The 16,164-nt window shown below is 52.0% G+C and overlaps 6 protein-coding genes across 6 annotated transcripts; 1 reads left to right on the top strand and 5 right to left on the bottom strand.

Annotated features, from left to right (window-relative positions):
* Positions 1–175: 175 nt before the first annotated feature.
* Aspvir_008170 (uncharacterized protein) lies at positions 176–2,404 on the bottom strand (the record flags this gene model as incomplete). Its single annotated transcript, XM_043271346.1, has 1 exon — positions 176–2,404. The coding sequence occupies one exon, from the start codon at positions 2,402–2,404 to the stop codon at positions 176–178; it is 2,229 nt and encodes a 742-aa protein (XP_043127281.1).
* Positions 2,405–3,996: 1,592 nt separating this feature from the next.
* On the bottom strand, positions 3,997–6,380 carry Aspvir_008169 (putative Ran-binding protein (RanBP10); the record flags this gene model as incomplete). The annotated part of the gene is made up of 6 exons (XM_043271345.1): positions 3,997–4,127; positions 4,190–4,705; positions 4,777–5,023; positions 5,083–5,213; positions 5,271–5,497; positions 5,569–6,380. The coding sequence occupies 6 exons, from the start codon at positions 6,378–6,380 to the stop codon at positions 3,997–3,999; spliced, it is 2,064 nt and encodes a 687-aa protein (XP_043127280.1).
* A 1,755-nt stretch (positions 6,381–8,135) lies between these two features.
* On the bottom strand, positions 8,136–8,990 carry Aspvir_008168 (uncharacterized protein; the record flags this gene model as incomplete). The annotated part of the gene is made up of 2 exons (XM_043271344.1): positions 8,136–8,520; positions 8,587–8,990. 2 exons carry the CDS (start codon positions 8,988–8,990, stop codon positions 8,136–8,138), a joined length of 789 nt encoding a protein of 262 aa, XP_043127279.1.
* Positions 8,991–11,089: 2,099 nt separating this feature from the next.
* On the bottom strand, positions 11,090–12,305 carry Aspvir_008167 (J domain-containing protein; the record flags this gene model as incomplete). Its single annotated transcript, XM_043271343.1, has 3 exons — positions 11,090–11,596; positions 11,656–12,183; positions 12,261–12,305. 3 exons carry the CDS (start codon positions 12,303–12,305, stop codon positions 11,090–11,092), a joined length of 1,080 nt encoding a protein of 359 aa, XP_043127278.1.
* A 267-nt stretch (positions 12,306–12,572) lies between these two features.
* Positions 12,573–13,889, top strand: Aspvir_008166 (DNA-directed RNA polymerase I subunit RPA43; the record flags this gene model as incomplete). The annotated part of the gene is made up of 1 exon (XM_043271342.1): positions 12,573–13,889. The coding sequence occupies one exon, from the start codon at positions 12,573–12,575 to the stop codon at positions 13,887–13,889; it is 1,317 nt and encodes a 438-aa protein (XP_043127277.1).
* A 298-nt stretch (positions 13,890–14,187) lies between these two features.
* Positions 14,188–15,981, bottom strand: nfr1 (putative AIF-like mitochondrial oxidoreductase (Nfrl); the record flags this gene model as incomplete). Its single annotated transcript, XM_043271341.1, has 3 exons — positions 14,188–15,451; positions 15,513–15,702; positions 15,759–15,981. 3 exons carry the CDS (start codon positions 15,979–15,981, stop codon positions 14,188–14,190), a joined length of 1,677 nt encoding a protein of 558 aa, XP_043127276.1.
* Between the last annotated feature and the right edge of the window lie 183 nt (positions 15,982–16,164).

The raw sequence follows: 16,164 nt of genomic DNA, 5'->3' as shown, positions 1-16,164 counted from the left end.
TGATCAAAAGAACGGTACTCCAGATCCGTGGCTAGATGCAAAGAATGAAGGGATCATTCGGGTCATACGAGATACAAATGTAGTAATATAATGTCGAGAAGCCGAGTATAAGGATGAAAACGATTGACAACTGAAAACCAGAAGAGAATGAGGATTGGTGGGGCTCCGAGGACAATTACTCGGCCAAGCTCTCCCTCAAGAGTCCCTCATCCAGTTGCTCCGGATGCAATGAGACAGGAGCTCGCGGGGGCGGTCGAAGGCCCATGATCGGTCCTGACTGGTTGACACCTGGATACCTGTATCGCAGATTCGGGACAGCATCGAAGCTGGCCCTGCTCCTTCTTTGCCCGGCAGAAGACGGACGGGCAGGTTCTGGTGAGGCGGTGCTTTCCGGAGGCAAAGAGTCCGACTCGACCTGAGGCTTAGCATTCTCCTCTGCAGAGACAGCAGCGATGCCCCAGCGACCTCGCACCCAGCCTCCCACTCGACGAGTCAGCGAAGACTTCCGGTTGGGAGTGACAGTGGACTCGGTCGAGCCGCTGTCCGCGGACACAGCAGACAGTGTATCCGCGGCGCGGCCTCGGCCTGCAACGGTAGCAAGGAACCTTCGGGGGGAATGCTCGGAGGTCTTTGGTGGTTCTCGATCCGCCGTGACTGTGCTGGTTGAAATGACAGGCGATGGTGAGAAGAGCTCCGGGCTAGGTGATATGATGCGGCGTGGAACACGAATCGGCAAACTGGATTGAAGATGGTCGCTGATCCGCGAAGGGCGTCGACTGGGTGTATGAATGTCCATGCCTGCAATTGAAAAGAGGCTATCATGGGATTGACGTCTGCGTAAGGTGGGGCTGTGCGGCGTTGAGAACAGATCGTCAGAGATTGCGGGAGGCCGGTCAGGGACCGAGTCTGCATACTGGGTAGACGAGGAATCCTCCATCTCCTCGGGTATCACCGACTGGAGCGGCATCCGGTCCAGCTCTGCATAGTTCGTATGGTCACCGAAATAGTCGTATGCCATGTGCATCGAACCATCGCCAACTCTCTCTGTTCCATCAAGTCCATCCAGAGGCCGGAAAGGTACATCAAAGGGGACGTTCTTGTGGCGAGAGACCATTACCGGAGACGAGACGGCCGTGCTTTCAGGACTAGTCGGTTGTGACGATTCGAAACCGCGTTCCACCCGGTCAAAGATGGATGACGCTCGATACCCTGACTGTGGCGAGCTCGCTAACGAGGATTCGGCTGCGGGTGATCGCAGTGACCAACGGCGGGAACCCGCGGCTGGCGGAATTGAAACAGACGTCTGAGACAAAATAGTTGAGGCCGAGGAGACGGACGACTGGTGCTGGTGCGAGGATTTCCGGGACGACTGGGAGGTCGACGCCGAGTGCATGCCTGTGGTGACTCCCAGAGACCGTCTCTTCTTGGATCGACGAAAGATGGTGCTTTTGTCCTTCTTGGAGCCGACGGAGATGGACGGGGTATGGTAATGATGATGAATATGGAATTCTTGCGATACGCGGCGCGATTCTTTCGATTCTAGTTCGTCATTCAATGTCGTTGATGGCGGCCGCGGCTCTCGCTCATCGTCTTCACCGGCTGAAGTCAAGGGCTGATGCGACAGGATCTGATCTCGCAGATTCTGCACCTCCTGGTTCGAGCTTTCGAGCATCTCCCGCAGCTCTATGATACCCATCTGCAAGTTCGCATTATCCTGGAGGATGTCCCGAACGAAGCGCGAGACGATGTTAGGGTTGCCGTCATTCCGACCTAGCTCCTGCGCGGCAGCAGCGCCCTTTAAGCGTCCAGCCGCACCGTCAAGCTCGCGCTCCACCGCCCGTCTCCGCTCCATGCGCTGCATGAGTTCGGTGTGTCGTTCACGCTCCTCTCGTGCCTCCTTCTCGATTCGGTCGACTTGATCATGCAAATCTCGGAGGGTACATTCCGCCTTCTTCCATCGCTGCACGGCTGACTTGCTATCTTCCTGCGCCACCTGCAAAGTCTCCTGTAGTCTCGACTGTTCGGCCTCCATCTGGGCCAGTTGGACTTCGAGTTCCGCAGCGCGGGCGGCCGACATGGTCACCTTACGCAGCTCGGCCTCTGTACTTTCTRGCGTAGCGGCGAGCGACTTGGCATGAGCGTCCGATTTTGCGACGGCCTTGTTCAGACCGTCCAACTGCTCCAACAAACCACGGTTCTCCTCGATGATGCGGGCATTCTCGGCCTCAACCTGGCGCTTCTCACGCTCCAGATTCTCAATATTGGCGAGTAACCGCCGGCGGTCTTCCTCCGCCTCGGCCATGTACGATTCATGGCGATGGAGCAGAGCCTGGAGAGCAAAGGTTAGCGATGACGAGTTCATTGACGGGAGATCCGCTGCAGGTTTATCTGCTTGGACGGCCATGACGGACTGTAACACAGTGGGAGAGGATCGGGGACCGCAATCCCTGAGACGCCATGGGGGACGAGCAACTAAGCAGTAGACACAACGGGTAAGAATAAATGCTCGTGTTCTTTTTGGGGATCTTCGCCTAATGCCCGAGATGGACAGGGGATATGGACGAGAATTCCAGAGTCAAAAGCTTAATAATGCAAAGGAAGAGAATGACACTCCCACCGGGAGAATGTGCGAAAGTATGCGTATATACAAAAACTGAGGTATGTGCGCAATCATAACAACCAAATATCAGGCACTTATGATGGAGGCCTGACGTTTGTAGAAAGCCTCTTTTCGGGAGACAAAGGGACAGTAAGAGAAAAGTAAGTCACCAACGTACCTGGCCCAATCGAGCAGCGGTTTCAAGATCCTTCTCCAATCCCTCCAAGGCAAGATTATTATTATGGAGGAACGCACAGTCATTACGGCCACAACAACAGCGAAGGACGGCTGGAGTTGAGGAGGAGTGGGTAGGAATGCAGGGAACCTGCCCTGCAGGGACCGGACTATGCGGCCGGGGATGAGATTCCATGGCTGAGGAGATCAGGGAAAGGAATGCGACCTTCCCAAGAGAGTTCGTCAGTTGATCTCTAGACTGGATAGATAATGAGCTGGCACCCCTTGACGGAGCGATGACTTGGAGCGGAAGCGCCAGTTCATCGAAGCTGAGGTGTTGGTGTTGGTGGGGCGGAGGGAACGATGATATTAAACCATGCAAAGAGATATCACAGAGAGATATGGTGATATATAGGTGTGATGCTTCTTTGTGTAGTTACTGGTACTACGTGATTATTATAAGCAAATAATAACAGTGTTGGATATACCCAGCAAGAACTAAAGAGAAGCAGGGTCGTTGATTATGCATAAAGGCGGAGAGACCAAAGTGAACATGTGAACCATTGTTATTATTACTATGTCTTACCTTACCTGACCGGGTTATTAGTGATTACCTTAGGTTCATAAAAAATTGTACAGTATTATTACAAAGTCATGATACCTGCCTAAGGTACACACCTAAGAACTATCTTTGATAGACTATCTTACAGAACGGTATGCAGTGGATGTCTTTGTTAAAGCACCCAGAATTAGAGCAATGATCATCTGCCAGCGTCCAACAGGCATAGTAAAGATGAAACAACTCTTTTGAGTCAAATCCCATTTCCTCCCATTATTGTTGCCAAGGAGGTCGGGTACTTTTGGTCTTTCATTATTGGACACGCAGTCAGTCGCCAAGCATTGTCATTTGAGTCCCAGCCACCACGTTTGCATCCCTGCGCAACTCTACGCTACGTGGTGCAAGTACTCGGTACTACAATGTTGCCCTGATATTCTTGCGGCCAAATAACTACGTAAGTTAATGCTTCTGTTTGACATGGTCGCTTGATCCTTGAGTAGACTATTCTATGTTGCTTTCTCCACCACAGGATCTCTCGGTCAGAGTTCGGACAAGATGCGCCAGATCAGTTAGAGGGGAAAGGTTGTAGTTTCATTCTCTGCCATCATGAACCCTCAAAAAATTACGAATTCAGGTGCTCCCTGTTAAATCGCCGGCAGTCACTTTAAAGCAAAAAATCATTTCGCACATTGATAAACGCCCCAGCGCCGCCCTCTTCGCTAATCTCGTTGACAAGCACCTCTGTCTGTTGATAAAGCCGCTCCAGAGCGGCTGAAGATGGCTTCCCTAGTGACACTAGTAAGAGAATCGGTGTTAGCAATCGACTGCATTGAAGCACACGGAAATGCACAACTGACCTAGAATGGCAGAATTAAGTTCTTCCGCAATAGCAAGGCGTCCTGCAGGATCAAGGTAGTGGCCGTGCACTGATCGTTTCGGATCCTGATAGGCAACCAATGAGAAGATGTCATCCAGCACCTTCTTGTCGCCGCCTCGCTCGTCATTTGGATAATCCATGCGTAACTGCTGCCCGTATTGAACCGCTTCGGTGAGAAGCTCGTGAAACTTCCCTGAGTTCTCGGGTTCTTCGGTATCCATGCCCTCGGTTTCCCAACCGTCACCTTCCTGTAATTGCTCATCAAGTTCCATCTCCTGGTCGAACACCGCACTGCCATCGGAAAGTCCGTTGGATGCTTTGCCTTTTTTCGACGCTGTCAAGGAGAGCTCATTGCAGCGCCGCATCATCTCCAGAAACTTTCGGCACCGTAGCTTGAACTGAATGTGAGGATAGCTCTCTAGGACGTTGCCATAGTAGGCATTCGTGTACTTGAGAGCCTTGTCGATGTCACCCTCTAGTATGGCAGCACGAATTTCTACCCGCCGAATTGTCAGTCTGGCTTATAACAATCGACATCAAAAAAAAAAAGAGCAGGTGTGATCTTACTCTGTCGGTTGATCGCGTCAAGTCCTTCCTCCACTTCATACTTCGTGAGGGATTCCTTTCGACCATTCTCCAGAGCCGCTGTCTCTGCAGCAACCTCTTCTGAGAAAGCCCGGGCGGTGTCGACATAGCCTTCATGAGCCAGGAACTGTGCGACTAGTTCTTGAAGCAAAGCGTTCTCATCAAGCGGTGGCTGTAGGTTGGCCGTGCTTGTTGCGTAGATCTCCGAATGAATGGAGAACTTCTCTCTCTACGTAAGCAAGGTCAGACGTTATGCTAACAACTAGCGGAGATACCTTAGGAACATACTTTGACCATGCCGTCAATATCGAACATGAACGGCTGCTGACCGAAATTGGCGACCAAGTGCACAGGCGGTTGCTTCTTCATCCCCACAGAGGGATAGACTTTCAAATTCCTTAATTCCCGAAAGGCATTTCCTTATCAAGCAAATTAGTTTCATTTCAAGCGGACGAACATCAAGGCCTCCGACATACCAAGGAAGACGCCGTTCTTGGTGAAGAAAGCGCATCCGGTGACGAAGTTAACACCACATCCGACAGTATCATTTGCACCAAAAGTCGGGCCGTACGGTCGTCCCTGACCCTGACTCTCCCCGAAAAATGATTTGCCATCGTCACCGTGGTATGCCCAAGATTCTTGCTCCCACCCGGGAAGCCTCTCAACGGACGCTTTGCTGCTCGAGAACCCGATTCCTATCATCCTGCACACTGTCAGCACACCCTCATCAAGCCCAGAAGGTATCGCCTCATCAATTCCACGCGTAGTACATACCCTTCCTTTGGTTTTGATAGAATCGTGATCTCAAAGTAATAAATGCCGCACTGCGGGGGCATGGGGTGATCAGCACGGACAGCAGCGGCTTCATGGTCGTGCTTGTTAGCCGGTCCTGGATACCGGATCTCAAGGCCCCCGTTTGTGAGCTCTAGACCGGTGTATTTATCACTATCGCTCCATTGTGAGGGGAGTGGCATGAGATGATCGTCGTCGCTCGGCGGTTCCCTTTCGATGATATCATACGTCATCCCACGATGGGAAGGGGCTATACGAGGCAAGCTTGCATGGCTAGAGGAAGTCGAGAGAGGGTTTGAAGTAGAAGCAGAAGGTGGAGCATCTCGTTGAGAAGCGAGCTTTGTTCGGCGAGCGGCCTCGAGGCGAGCGATGTATCGGGAGTTGCGGAGATAGGATGGAGTAAATAATGAGGGATCGGAAAAGCTGCCGGGGTTCTGAAATAATGTATCGTAGCGAGGAAGGTTGGCAAACTTCCGAGAATAAGGAGGAAGCGAATCGCCAGGCGTCGTCCTCCAGGGGGAGTTTAACTGCATATCTGCATCCAAGGCGGAGGAGGAAGGCCTCAGTAGTCGGCCGTCGGGGTAAAAGGGTGGGGGGTATGATGAAGTGGAGTTAGAGATAAGAGGATGGGAAGGAGGACTACTGTTGCTTGGTGGCGAGAGGGCAGTCCCGGACAGGACCGAGGCGTAGGAAGAACGGCGTGGAATAGATGAGATGCTTGGACCGGAATATGAAGTTGACAGAGGAGGAGCTCCTCGAGCTCCACCAGAAGGGGGAAAAGGCGCATCGGTCATGCTGTCGTCGTTTCGCTGGATGGAGCAAAAAGCCAACGGCCAGGCGGGTACTTTTAGTGACGAGGGGGCATCCGAGGGCCCTCACGCGAGCTTCTCTCAAGGCAGTACCACGCTCATTCCACGGTTAGCAGCCAATACTCGATCAAATCATCACCCTTTGGTCGGCAGAGTTATAAGTTAGTCTTTGACCTTTTTTGAAAGCCACCAAAGTCTCTATCCTCTTTTGCTCTGTCCGTTGTCGCTTGTGGTTCAGTGGTACACTTTGTTTTCCGTAAAGGGAATCAAGAACAAGTAGCGGCAAAGCAACAACAGTTGGAGCGTCACAATTAATCAGCTCGTCGACAGGAATAAAATCGTAGCAAATAGGGGATGGCGTTAATGTTGATGATACAGCTCTAGCCAGCACAGCACCGTACTTCTGAATAAAGAAAGCAATCAACCAGAACGTGAACGCCGTGCTAGAGTGACAGAATAGTAAGTAAGAAGGGACAACACGCAGCAGTGATCGCTACCTGTTCGACGGGAGAGAAATTACTGAACGAGCTTGGAGCGACCGAAGAAGGGGAAGTCGCACGAGACCATGATGGCATGAGAAGGAAGAATTAGGACTGCGGGGAAAGGACGGGGAACTGGACGGGGGCTTCTCATTTGGAGTTGGAATGGGATGAAGAGGAGGTAGTGGTATATGGTACATGGGCAATAATAAAAAAAAGGTACATACTTGCAGCGATGTGGTCACCAGACAAGTGATGGATTCATCAATCCTGGCATTACTGGCTCTACTGAGGTTGGCTGTGCACCACCTTGGACGATCCTACGATATGCTTGCTCTGGCTGAGAGTATATATGCATCACTGTGTCGCCGACAGGACGAGTACGCATCATACCACTCATGCTACTAAGCACATCCGGTTCAGTCGTTTCATTCAAATTATGTGCGAGTAGAGAGGTACATACATAAGTAATAAGCACCAGCAATAAGGCCCCTCCTTTTTTTGCCTGACAATCCTGGCTGATCCTAGCAGCTGATCTGACAGTGGCTTCCCCCTCTGTCGGACCATCTTCCTGTCAGTTTGTCTTTCAAATAGCCAGCAATACTAGAATAGGAACCTTCAGAAGGTCAGTGAGAGTGCTATTTCGATACTGTACGCACATCCAGTCAGAATACCAAGACCTATGGCAGGAATGATGCTGGCAATGACGGGCGATATCCACTGATGAAGAGGCTGAACGAGCGAGAACGGCAGATTGAATTATTCTCAAAAACCCTCAATATGTAGAATGCATGACACGTTCAAATTATTTTCTTTTTTTTCTCTAATGCATGGAAGTGCCCATGTCCAATATACTCAACCAGACTCAATCATCCGACAGACTCCTGTATACCCGACATATGCAGTGCAAAAGGCCATATCCTAATATCCTCCTTTGGAAACCCTAGTGGTACATAGACAAAGATTAATCGAGCAAGACTAGCACGTCAAATGAAGAATCGAGAGTACACCTCTGTCATCCAGCGAAATGTTTTGATGCCATGCCGCAATAGTGCACATTGCCACGAAACGAAAAACAGAGAAAACCAGTAACAATGTGCGACTGACACAAAACGCCAACGCCGAGAAAAGGGGCGTCCAAGACACAAAACCACACGCTTGAAGTCGTCAAAGAAAACAGAAAAAAGCGGAATCATAGTAATATTGTACAAGAAGAGTAAACGGTGGATTGAGGAGCATAGTAAACTTCAGCTGGACGAAACTATGCAGTCATAGCAATTGCTGGCGAAGATGCTTCGGTAATATTAGGAGGCACCGGAGTAAGCTCTGTATCGCCGGAGTTGCTTTTCTCGCTGGGCGCACCGCTAGCACTCTGGTTGGCCTTGCTGTCACTATCACCGGTGTCGAGAGCAGCTTCTTTCATCTCGCCGTTTATCTCCGTCTTTTGTGGTCGAGGAGCTCGCCATGATGGCAATTGCCACTGGATACCTGTGAAGCTCTTCAGCTGAAGGGCCTTCCGTTCCCATTTGCGACAAGGGGTTCCAGATCGATCCAAGGCGCGAAGACCGGCGTTGATGGCACCCATGTTGGCCTTGGGTCCCAACCGGGAGGAGGCTACTTTGACAGAATCGCCAGTTCCATCGTCTCTGTAGAACGTGGGGAGTTAGCAAGATGGTAAAGGCAAATGGACGGCGAGAGGAACATGAACGTACAGTCTGGGCTTCTTCTTCGGACCTGGCTTTCCCCTGGGTCTAGAGAAAGATTCGGTCGCCTGGCCGGCGCTTCGCTTGGTTCCCGACTTAGGAGCCGGTAAACCGTTGCGACGAGGGGTGTCTGCGGCGGATGTCCCAGGAGCAGGAGTTGATGCGGCATCTGAAGCATTGTCGACGGACGATGGCGGGATGGGAGGGTCTGCAGACGACGAGGCAGGGGATGAGGGCTCCTTCTCCTTGACGGGTGGAGTGGCGCTGGTGTTATTTTTCTTGGTCGCTTTTTCCTTAACATCCGGACTAGCAAACCGACTGAGCAGTTCCGGCGACAACCTGAGGACCACGATTGCCTTGGGGGCCGCAGAGCGGTTGGAACGACCGTTTGTGGCGGATGTAGCAGCCGCCATTGTTTTCGTCTGAATAGAGAGATGATTGCTTTTCTCTTGGGAGGTAAAACAGTGATTTTTCGTTTACTTTTTACTCTTGACAAAGGCTATTGCTAAACCCGTCAAGAGCAAAAGTAGCAGTGCCGATTAAATGTGCGACACGGGGTGATTGGGATGTAAATGTGATCGTGACGTGAGTGTCAGATGGACAAATTGCGTAGGTTGGGTTAGGTTAGTTGGTTCCAAGACGTTCGAAAGCGGAGGGCGACACTTGGTCAGGGCGAGGCAAAAGTCTGGCAGGGCTGAGGTCGGTAGTAAGGGTGAAGCAGAGGTGACATAGTCCGAGGAAGCGGTAGTGGTGGTGGTGGTGATGATATTGGGGGAAGTAGATAAAGAGAGGGTGAGGAGGGTGAGGGAGGAATAATAAGGAAAGATGGACGGGGGATGGAAGAAAGGGATGGGGATGTCGAGGCGCTGTGTGGTGGTTTCATTGTTGGTTTGATTTGTGTGTGTTTTTTTCTTCTTCACTCGTCTACTTTAGGGGAACTCAGCCAGACTTTCGTTCGGTGCGGTCAGAGTCAGGTCGATTGTCAGGGTGAGGAGGCCGATGGATGGGAGAGAGTATGGGAATGTCAGACCGGCGTTCGAGGGTGGTAATGTTACCCAGGTACGCGTCTAGTACCAATCAATTACACAGGAAAATGAGATAAAATCTACGTAAATGACAGTACCATACCGGTCAAGTTATAACCAGTAATGCACATCCTATTTGGCCTTATAGAGGCATGCTTTCAGTATACAGTAGGGTACCTCAGTAGTATACCTTTGTTTGCGTATCTTACAATTCCTACTGCTATGGGCGAAATTGAAATGCCTATTTGTACTTCTAGAGGACTCATTGACACGGATCTCTGTCATTGACTTTCTCTATTGTCAACGGGGGTAACAATACTCTGATCATCGAATTACTCCGTTTAGGTCGTTCGCCGTACCCGTTCGGAGATGATTGTTATTCACCCTAAAGTAATATATCATGCTCAAGAGCTGCGCCTTGTAACCCCTCCTCCATGACAGGCATCTCATTGAATGTAATATATAGCACAGTACTATATTCGTATCTCATATTCATTCCTATATTCGAACTTTTGCCTGATAACTCGAGAGACTAGTACACTATTACTACGGACGGTGTTACTCGAAATAGTGCAATCTTATGGATGGATTGGTATCTATCCCGCATCAACCCGGTTACCTAGACTAAGGTAGACTCTGAATTCCACAGCTTCCGTCTTGCCGGATTCCATCCAATATCCATAAGAATCTTTCGTCGAATGTGGACTGTGATGGTCCTATGGCTGTATTGACTTTTACAAGGTAAGGGCCCATACTGGATGGATCACAAGCATCACGATCATGCTACTCTGTGAAAGCGTCACCATCACCACCTCATCACTTGACAAATCAACACCATTCATTCACCTGATGCATCAAAATCCTCGAAATACTTCATACAGTAACCAGTCTGAATAGCACTAGATTAGTAAAATCGAGCGATTCCATCAACGATGAACATGAGCATCATCGTCCCACAGACCATCTCAATACAATCTTACTCTGTATCCAAGAAGGGCAAGTAACGAAACTGCTGGAGAACCAAGAAAGTCAGCCCCCGACCGGCTCGCCACATTCGGAACGAATCCACGATCGCAGAAAGAAAAATCCACTCGAGGGCGAAACGGAATTTCCATTCGCATCCGTAATCGTAATTGCGCAATCCCAGATCAGACTAACTAACTAACCGCCCAGCCCTCGGGAAATGAGAAAAATTACATAAATCCATGGAAATTGATGAGATGCACAAGCGGCATCGCGAACCGTGTATCCGGATGTTTCAAGCCAGTCTATCACTGCTCTGTAGAAAGATTTGGAAAGGGCTAAGATAATTATTTAAAGACCGTGATGATGTTTCCTGAGACTTGATGTTGTTCGGTCAATAGGTCTACGTTTTAATATATAAATGCAATATCTACATGCGCAGAAAAGCGTTGCTTAGGCTCCAAAAATATATTCAACGCTGGTATCAATGCAGATGACAGCTGTATAGCGTCCGAGAGGCCAATTCAATCAGCCTTGCCATTCTTGTCCGGCCTATTGCGCTCCATTACCTGCGCTATAGCCTGCTGAACTTCCGGACTGGCCCTCACACTGCTCAGCACCAGACCCTCCTTCATTCCCTTTCGCAACGTAGCGGTTCCTTCCCGGTCCCCTCGGAAGGGAGCAAGGCCCAGCTGAAGAAGCCGTGTTGCCTCACCGTCCGTAGCGCGGGAGAGTTGAGCCAGCTGCGCGAGCCGTTGCATCGTCTGCGGATGGATACGCTCCCCTGGCGCAGACGACGATCCCTTGCTCACTTCTGGCGGCGTCAGCTGGGAGATGAATATATGTAGAGTGACCGAAGCGCGCTGCGCGAGCGTCAAGATCTGGAAGGGTAAGAGGTAGAAAGTGGGAGAGATTCCCAGCAAGCTTCGGATGCCCTGTGGAATATAGAAACCAGGCATGAAAAGCGCTTTAGGGCGAGTGATCAGGGCTGCTTCGAGGGTGATGAGCGCAGCGAATGTGAAGAAACGCCACTGATACGAGTTAGTAGACTGATTATTGCAGCAGGAAAGACGCCCGGTTGATGACTTACATAGCGACCCCAGTTTGGCCACCAAGCAAAATTCAGAACAATGATTGTCAGGAATCCAACCACATACTGCGGTACCGATCGCTGTAGCCCAGCAAAGAGAAAGTCCTGCATCGTCTTTCGATCACCCCAGGACAGCATATCTGGACCAAATCGGTCGTATGCGAATCGCTTGGCAGGGTCCAACAATGTATCCTGTGCCAGCTTCAGGTACACAAAGTAATCATCGGATGGGCCACCATCCCCGTAGCCCAGCTTGTCCGGGTGATGTTGAGCCGCCAGCCGCCGAAACCGCGATTTGATAGTCCTCTCGTCGGCCAAGGGAGAGACACCGAGAGCCCGGTAGAAATCGCCGGTCACCTGAACTTGATGAAATGTTTCGTAGAGTGTGTACAGGAGATAGCTCGTGACGACTAGGATGAAGATCCGACGGCGGTGCCGAGCATAACGCGGTGATGGCGGTTGAGGCCGCGGTTCCCCAGCGCGGATTGTGATTCCATAGTAGACATTCTGGAGAATCGAAGTCACATACTGCAAGCAACCGTGTTAACAAGAGTATGAAGATAAGAGGTGGATATGCGATCATTCATCTGCACAGAGGTACCTACATTTGGAAGCACAGCCCACCCAACAAAAGACAAAAGAGACGACATGACTGCAGATACACCCTCTCCATCAAGCAATAAAGCGCCGTATCCAATTATGCGACGACTCTATAGAAAGCTGAACTGTGATGTTTACTCTGGCGCTGGAGTTATGATATGGTTCGCTGTCATCATCTTCACCGCCTAGCCCACCGCCTACCGAATTCTCCCCAACGGGGAAGAATGTAAAAAACGCGAAAGAAAAAAAGTTCTCGACCTCCGCAAGTCGATCTTCAACACTCCACTAGATAAGACTGGGGGCGTTCCCATTGCACAATGGCTGTCGATGCAATGGATGTAGACTCGAGCCCTGCGCCTGCGGCAGTGGCAGAGCCTGAGCGCAAGCGCAAACACAAGCACAAGGACCAGTCCTCGAAGAAGAAGCGGAAGCACGACTCCAACCTGATCGCCGACGAGACAACAGTCCACGAGACAACAAGCAAAAAATCCTCCAAGAGCAAAGAGAAGAGCAAGAAAAAGTCGTCCGAGGACGCACCATCACCCTCCGACTCGCCTTATGTTCTGACCACCGCAACACTCTACCTTCCGCTATCGCCCATCGCCATCTCGCCCACCCATGCGCTGGCCTCTCTGCTGGCAGAGCACCTCTCGCCTCTCCTCCTCACATACTACCCCCCTCTACAGGGCGTGATTCTGGCCTACTCCAACGCCTCGATATCAAGCGAACCGCCGAGCGCCTCTTCCCCCTCCTCTGATCCACATGACAACCCACAGCCGTTGACTCTCGCAAAGACGGCAGACGAGTACGGCGTCCTGTACGTCTACCTGACAGCCACGTTTCTAGTCTTCCGTCCCCAGCGCGGCCAGATTCTCGAGGGCTGGGTCAACGTCCAATCCGAGGGCTTCCTCGGCGCCGTCGTCCTGAACCTGTTCTCCGTCGGAATCGAGCGCAAAAGACTCCCCTCGAACTGGAAATGGGTGCCACCCGGCGAAGAAGAAGAAGAAGAAGGATTCAACAGCGGAGAAAAGCCGAAGAAGAAGGTCTTCTCGTCGACCGAAGACGAGGACGACTCCGAGCCCTCGTCTCACTTTGACCCGGAAAAGGAACACTTCAAGCCTACCTCGCTCGCCTCCGACGCCAACCCCTTCTCCGAAACCATGGACCTTAACAACGGCTCCGCCGAGGACGACGAGTCCGCCGCGGAGGGCTACTTCCAGTCTGTCTCGGGGCACCGCGTCCGCGGCACGGTCCGGTTCACAGTCGTCGATATCGACGTCATCCCCGGCTCCGATCGCGAGCGTGGCTTCCTCAGCATCGAGGGTACAATGCTGTCGCCCGAAGAGGAAGCCGGAGTCCTCGAAGATGAGCACAATGGGAATTACTCTTCTATGACTCCTCGACCACCACAGGGACAGTGGGAACCCTCGAACACCATGTCCGGCGCATTAGCAGGTTCGACCTCGGCTGCTCCGGAGACGCAGCTGAACACTGCCGATGCAGACGCCGACGCCGACGCCGACGCAGATACGGGAGCCTTGGAAGAATCACCGAGCAAGAAGAAGGACCGCAAGACGGAAAAGGAGAAGAAATCAAAGTCCTCGAAATCGAAGAAGAAAAAGGAGGAGAAATGATCCAGACCGACGATAACTAACTAGTTTTGTCATTTACCATAGACGCACCGCGGCGTCTTTCCCTGTTATATATTCAATGCTTGTTTGGCGTTAGAAGGGAGAAATCAAAATTCATTCAGCGTTGTCATGGTATCTGCTAGTGAAATACAGAAAAGCTCTCCAACCCGAGTACTGAGCCGTACTGGCATTGGAACTTGATAGATGGCTTGGATGAGTTACACAATACACAATCTTGAAGCACTTGATTATTTATATCAAAATCAACCGTCATATGTGCGAACTGCCCGACCACGGATTATTACATCGTCACCTCCTGCGGCACGTCAACCGCCAACACATCCACTCCACTTTCAATCTGCGACTTGGATGGCATGTTGCCCCGACGCATCAACTCGGCGCACTTGCTCATAATGGGATCCATGCCCATCGTCGCGACCGCCACCACCGTCTCGCCCTTGCAGTAGTACGCGGCGAACTTGGCATTCTCCGGCTCGCCCTTGAGCACCAGTCCATCCCAGCCATTGGGGGCATTCCCGCAGTAGCGCAGCTGCGCACCCAAGGCAGACCAGAAGATGGGGATGAACGCCTTAGGGCGCAGGGACTGCAGCGAGCCCGTGTTGAGGGCGTGGACGATGGCGCGGCCGACGCCGCGGCCTGCATTCTGCGCGACGTTCCAGTGCTCGATGCGGGTGGGGGTGCCGTTTACCTGGTCTGCGCCGGGCCCGCGGTAGGGGTATGTGGCGATGTCGCCGATGGCGAAGACGTCGTTGTTCAGACCGGGGACGGCAAAGTACTCGTCCGTCCTGATGGAGCCGTCCTTCTCGAGCTGGACGGCTGGGTTGTCCTGCAGGAAATCGGTGGCGGGGCGGACGCCTACGCCCAGGATGACTAGGTTTGCGGGCAGCACGGTGCCGTCTTTGAGGTGGACGGCGCCGACTTTGCTGGGATCGGCCGCTGAGGGGGTTGCCTTCTCGACGCCGATGGACATCTTGAACTTGACGCCGTTCTTTTCCAGGTTGCGCTGGAAGATCCGGCCGACTTCGACGCCCATGATGCGCTCCATGGGGGCGGCTTCTTGACCAACGATGGTCACCTCGTTCTCCTTGGAGAGGGCGTTGCCGACTTCCATACCGATGAACGAGCTACCCACAACGACGATCTTCTTGTTCTTGTCGCCAACCGCCTTGAGGATGTTCTGCACATCGGTCACGAAGCGCAGCAGGAAGATGTTTCCGAGGGCATTGAAGCCTTCCATGGACAGTGTGCGCGGCACACCACCGGTAGCAAGAACCAGCTTGGTGTATGGGAAGGATTTGCCGGACTTTGTGGAGACGGACTTGCTGCTAAAGTCGACGGAGGTCACCTCGTCGAAGACGGTCTCGATGGAGGCGGCCTCGTACCACTCCTTAGGACGCCACTGGATCTTCTCGGCATCGGGAATGAGTGCCTTGGACAACTTTGTCCTGTCGATGATAAGGTTTGGTTCTCTGGAGATGATTGTGATCGCTCCCTTGTATTTCAGTTCACGGAGGGCCTGGATGAGCCCGAACGTACCGCTTCCACTGTGTAGCATCGCCTCGTCAGCTCTGTAGACTCGTGGCGCTGTAAAGATCAAAGACTTACCCGCCAACAATGACCACCTTCTCCCCAGTGGAAGGGCTGCATTTGAACACTGGATCCCTCTGTCCAGATTTGATCGCAGCCTCATCACCCTTGATATAGACCGCACCGTTCTTCTCCACAAGCTCAAATTTGTTCAATGCGTTGGGAGCAGGGGCATCTTCCACATCACCGCTGCCAATATTGAAACAGGCTGCCCACGATGATCAGCATCCAATCAGCCCAACTCCCTTACCAGGACCAACATACCTCCATGCCAGGGACAGGTAATTCGACCATCAGGAGCAACGACCCCCAGCTTCAGCGGAGCTCCGTAATGGGTACATTTGGGGCTCATCGCATGCACCTGGCCATTGAATCGCAGGACCAGGACCTTGCCGCCCTCGACACCCTCGACCTCCGACTCGACCTTGTCCATGTTCTTGATGTCCGCTAGGGACGAGATGTCCTTGAGTTTGTATTCCTGCGCCATTCTGGATGGTGATGTGCGGGATAGGGTGCGCGAAGCGGTGGTAGTAAATGATCTAGTAGCTTTGGTTGAAGGGGATAGAGAGGATGGATGAACACAGCAGGAGCAGGAGCAAGAGGCGGAATTGCGACAACCACAGGCACAGCGGCCGGCGCGATTGGAAGAAAAGGATGATGAAAGACGAGT

The sequence above is a fragment of the Aspergillus viridinutans genome (assembly GCF_018404265.1).
Source record: "Aspergillus viridinutans IFM 47045 DNA, scaffold_6, whole genome shotgun sequence".
NCBI classification, from domain to species: Eukaryota; Fungi; Ascomycota; class Eurotiomycetes; order Eurotiales; family Aspergillaceae; genus Aspergillus; species Aspergillus viridinutans.
The sequence above is the reverse complement of the archived record's forward strand: the minus strand, read 5'-3'. Positions and strand labels throughout refer to the sequence as shown.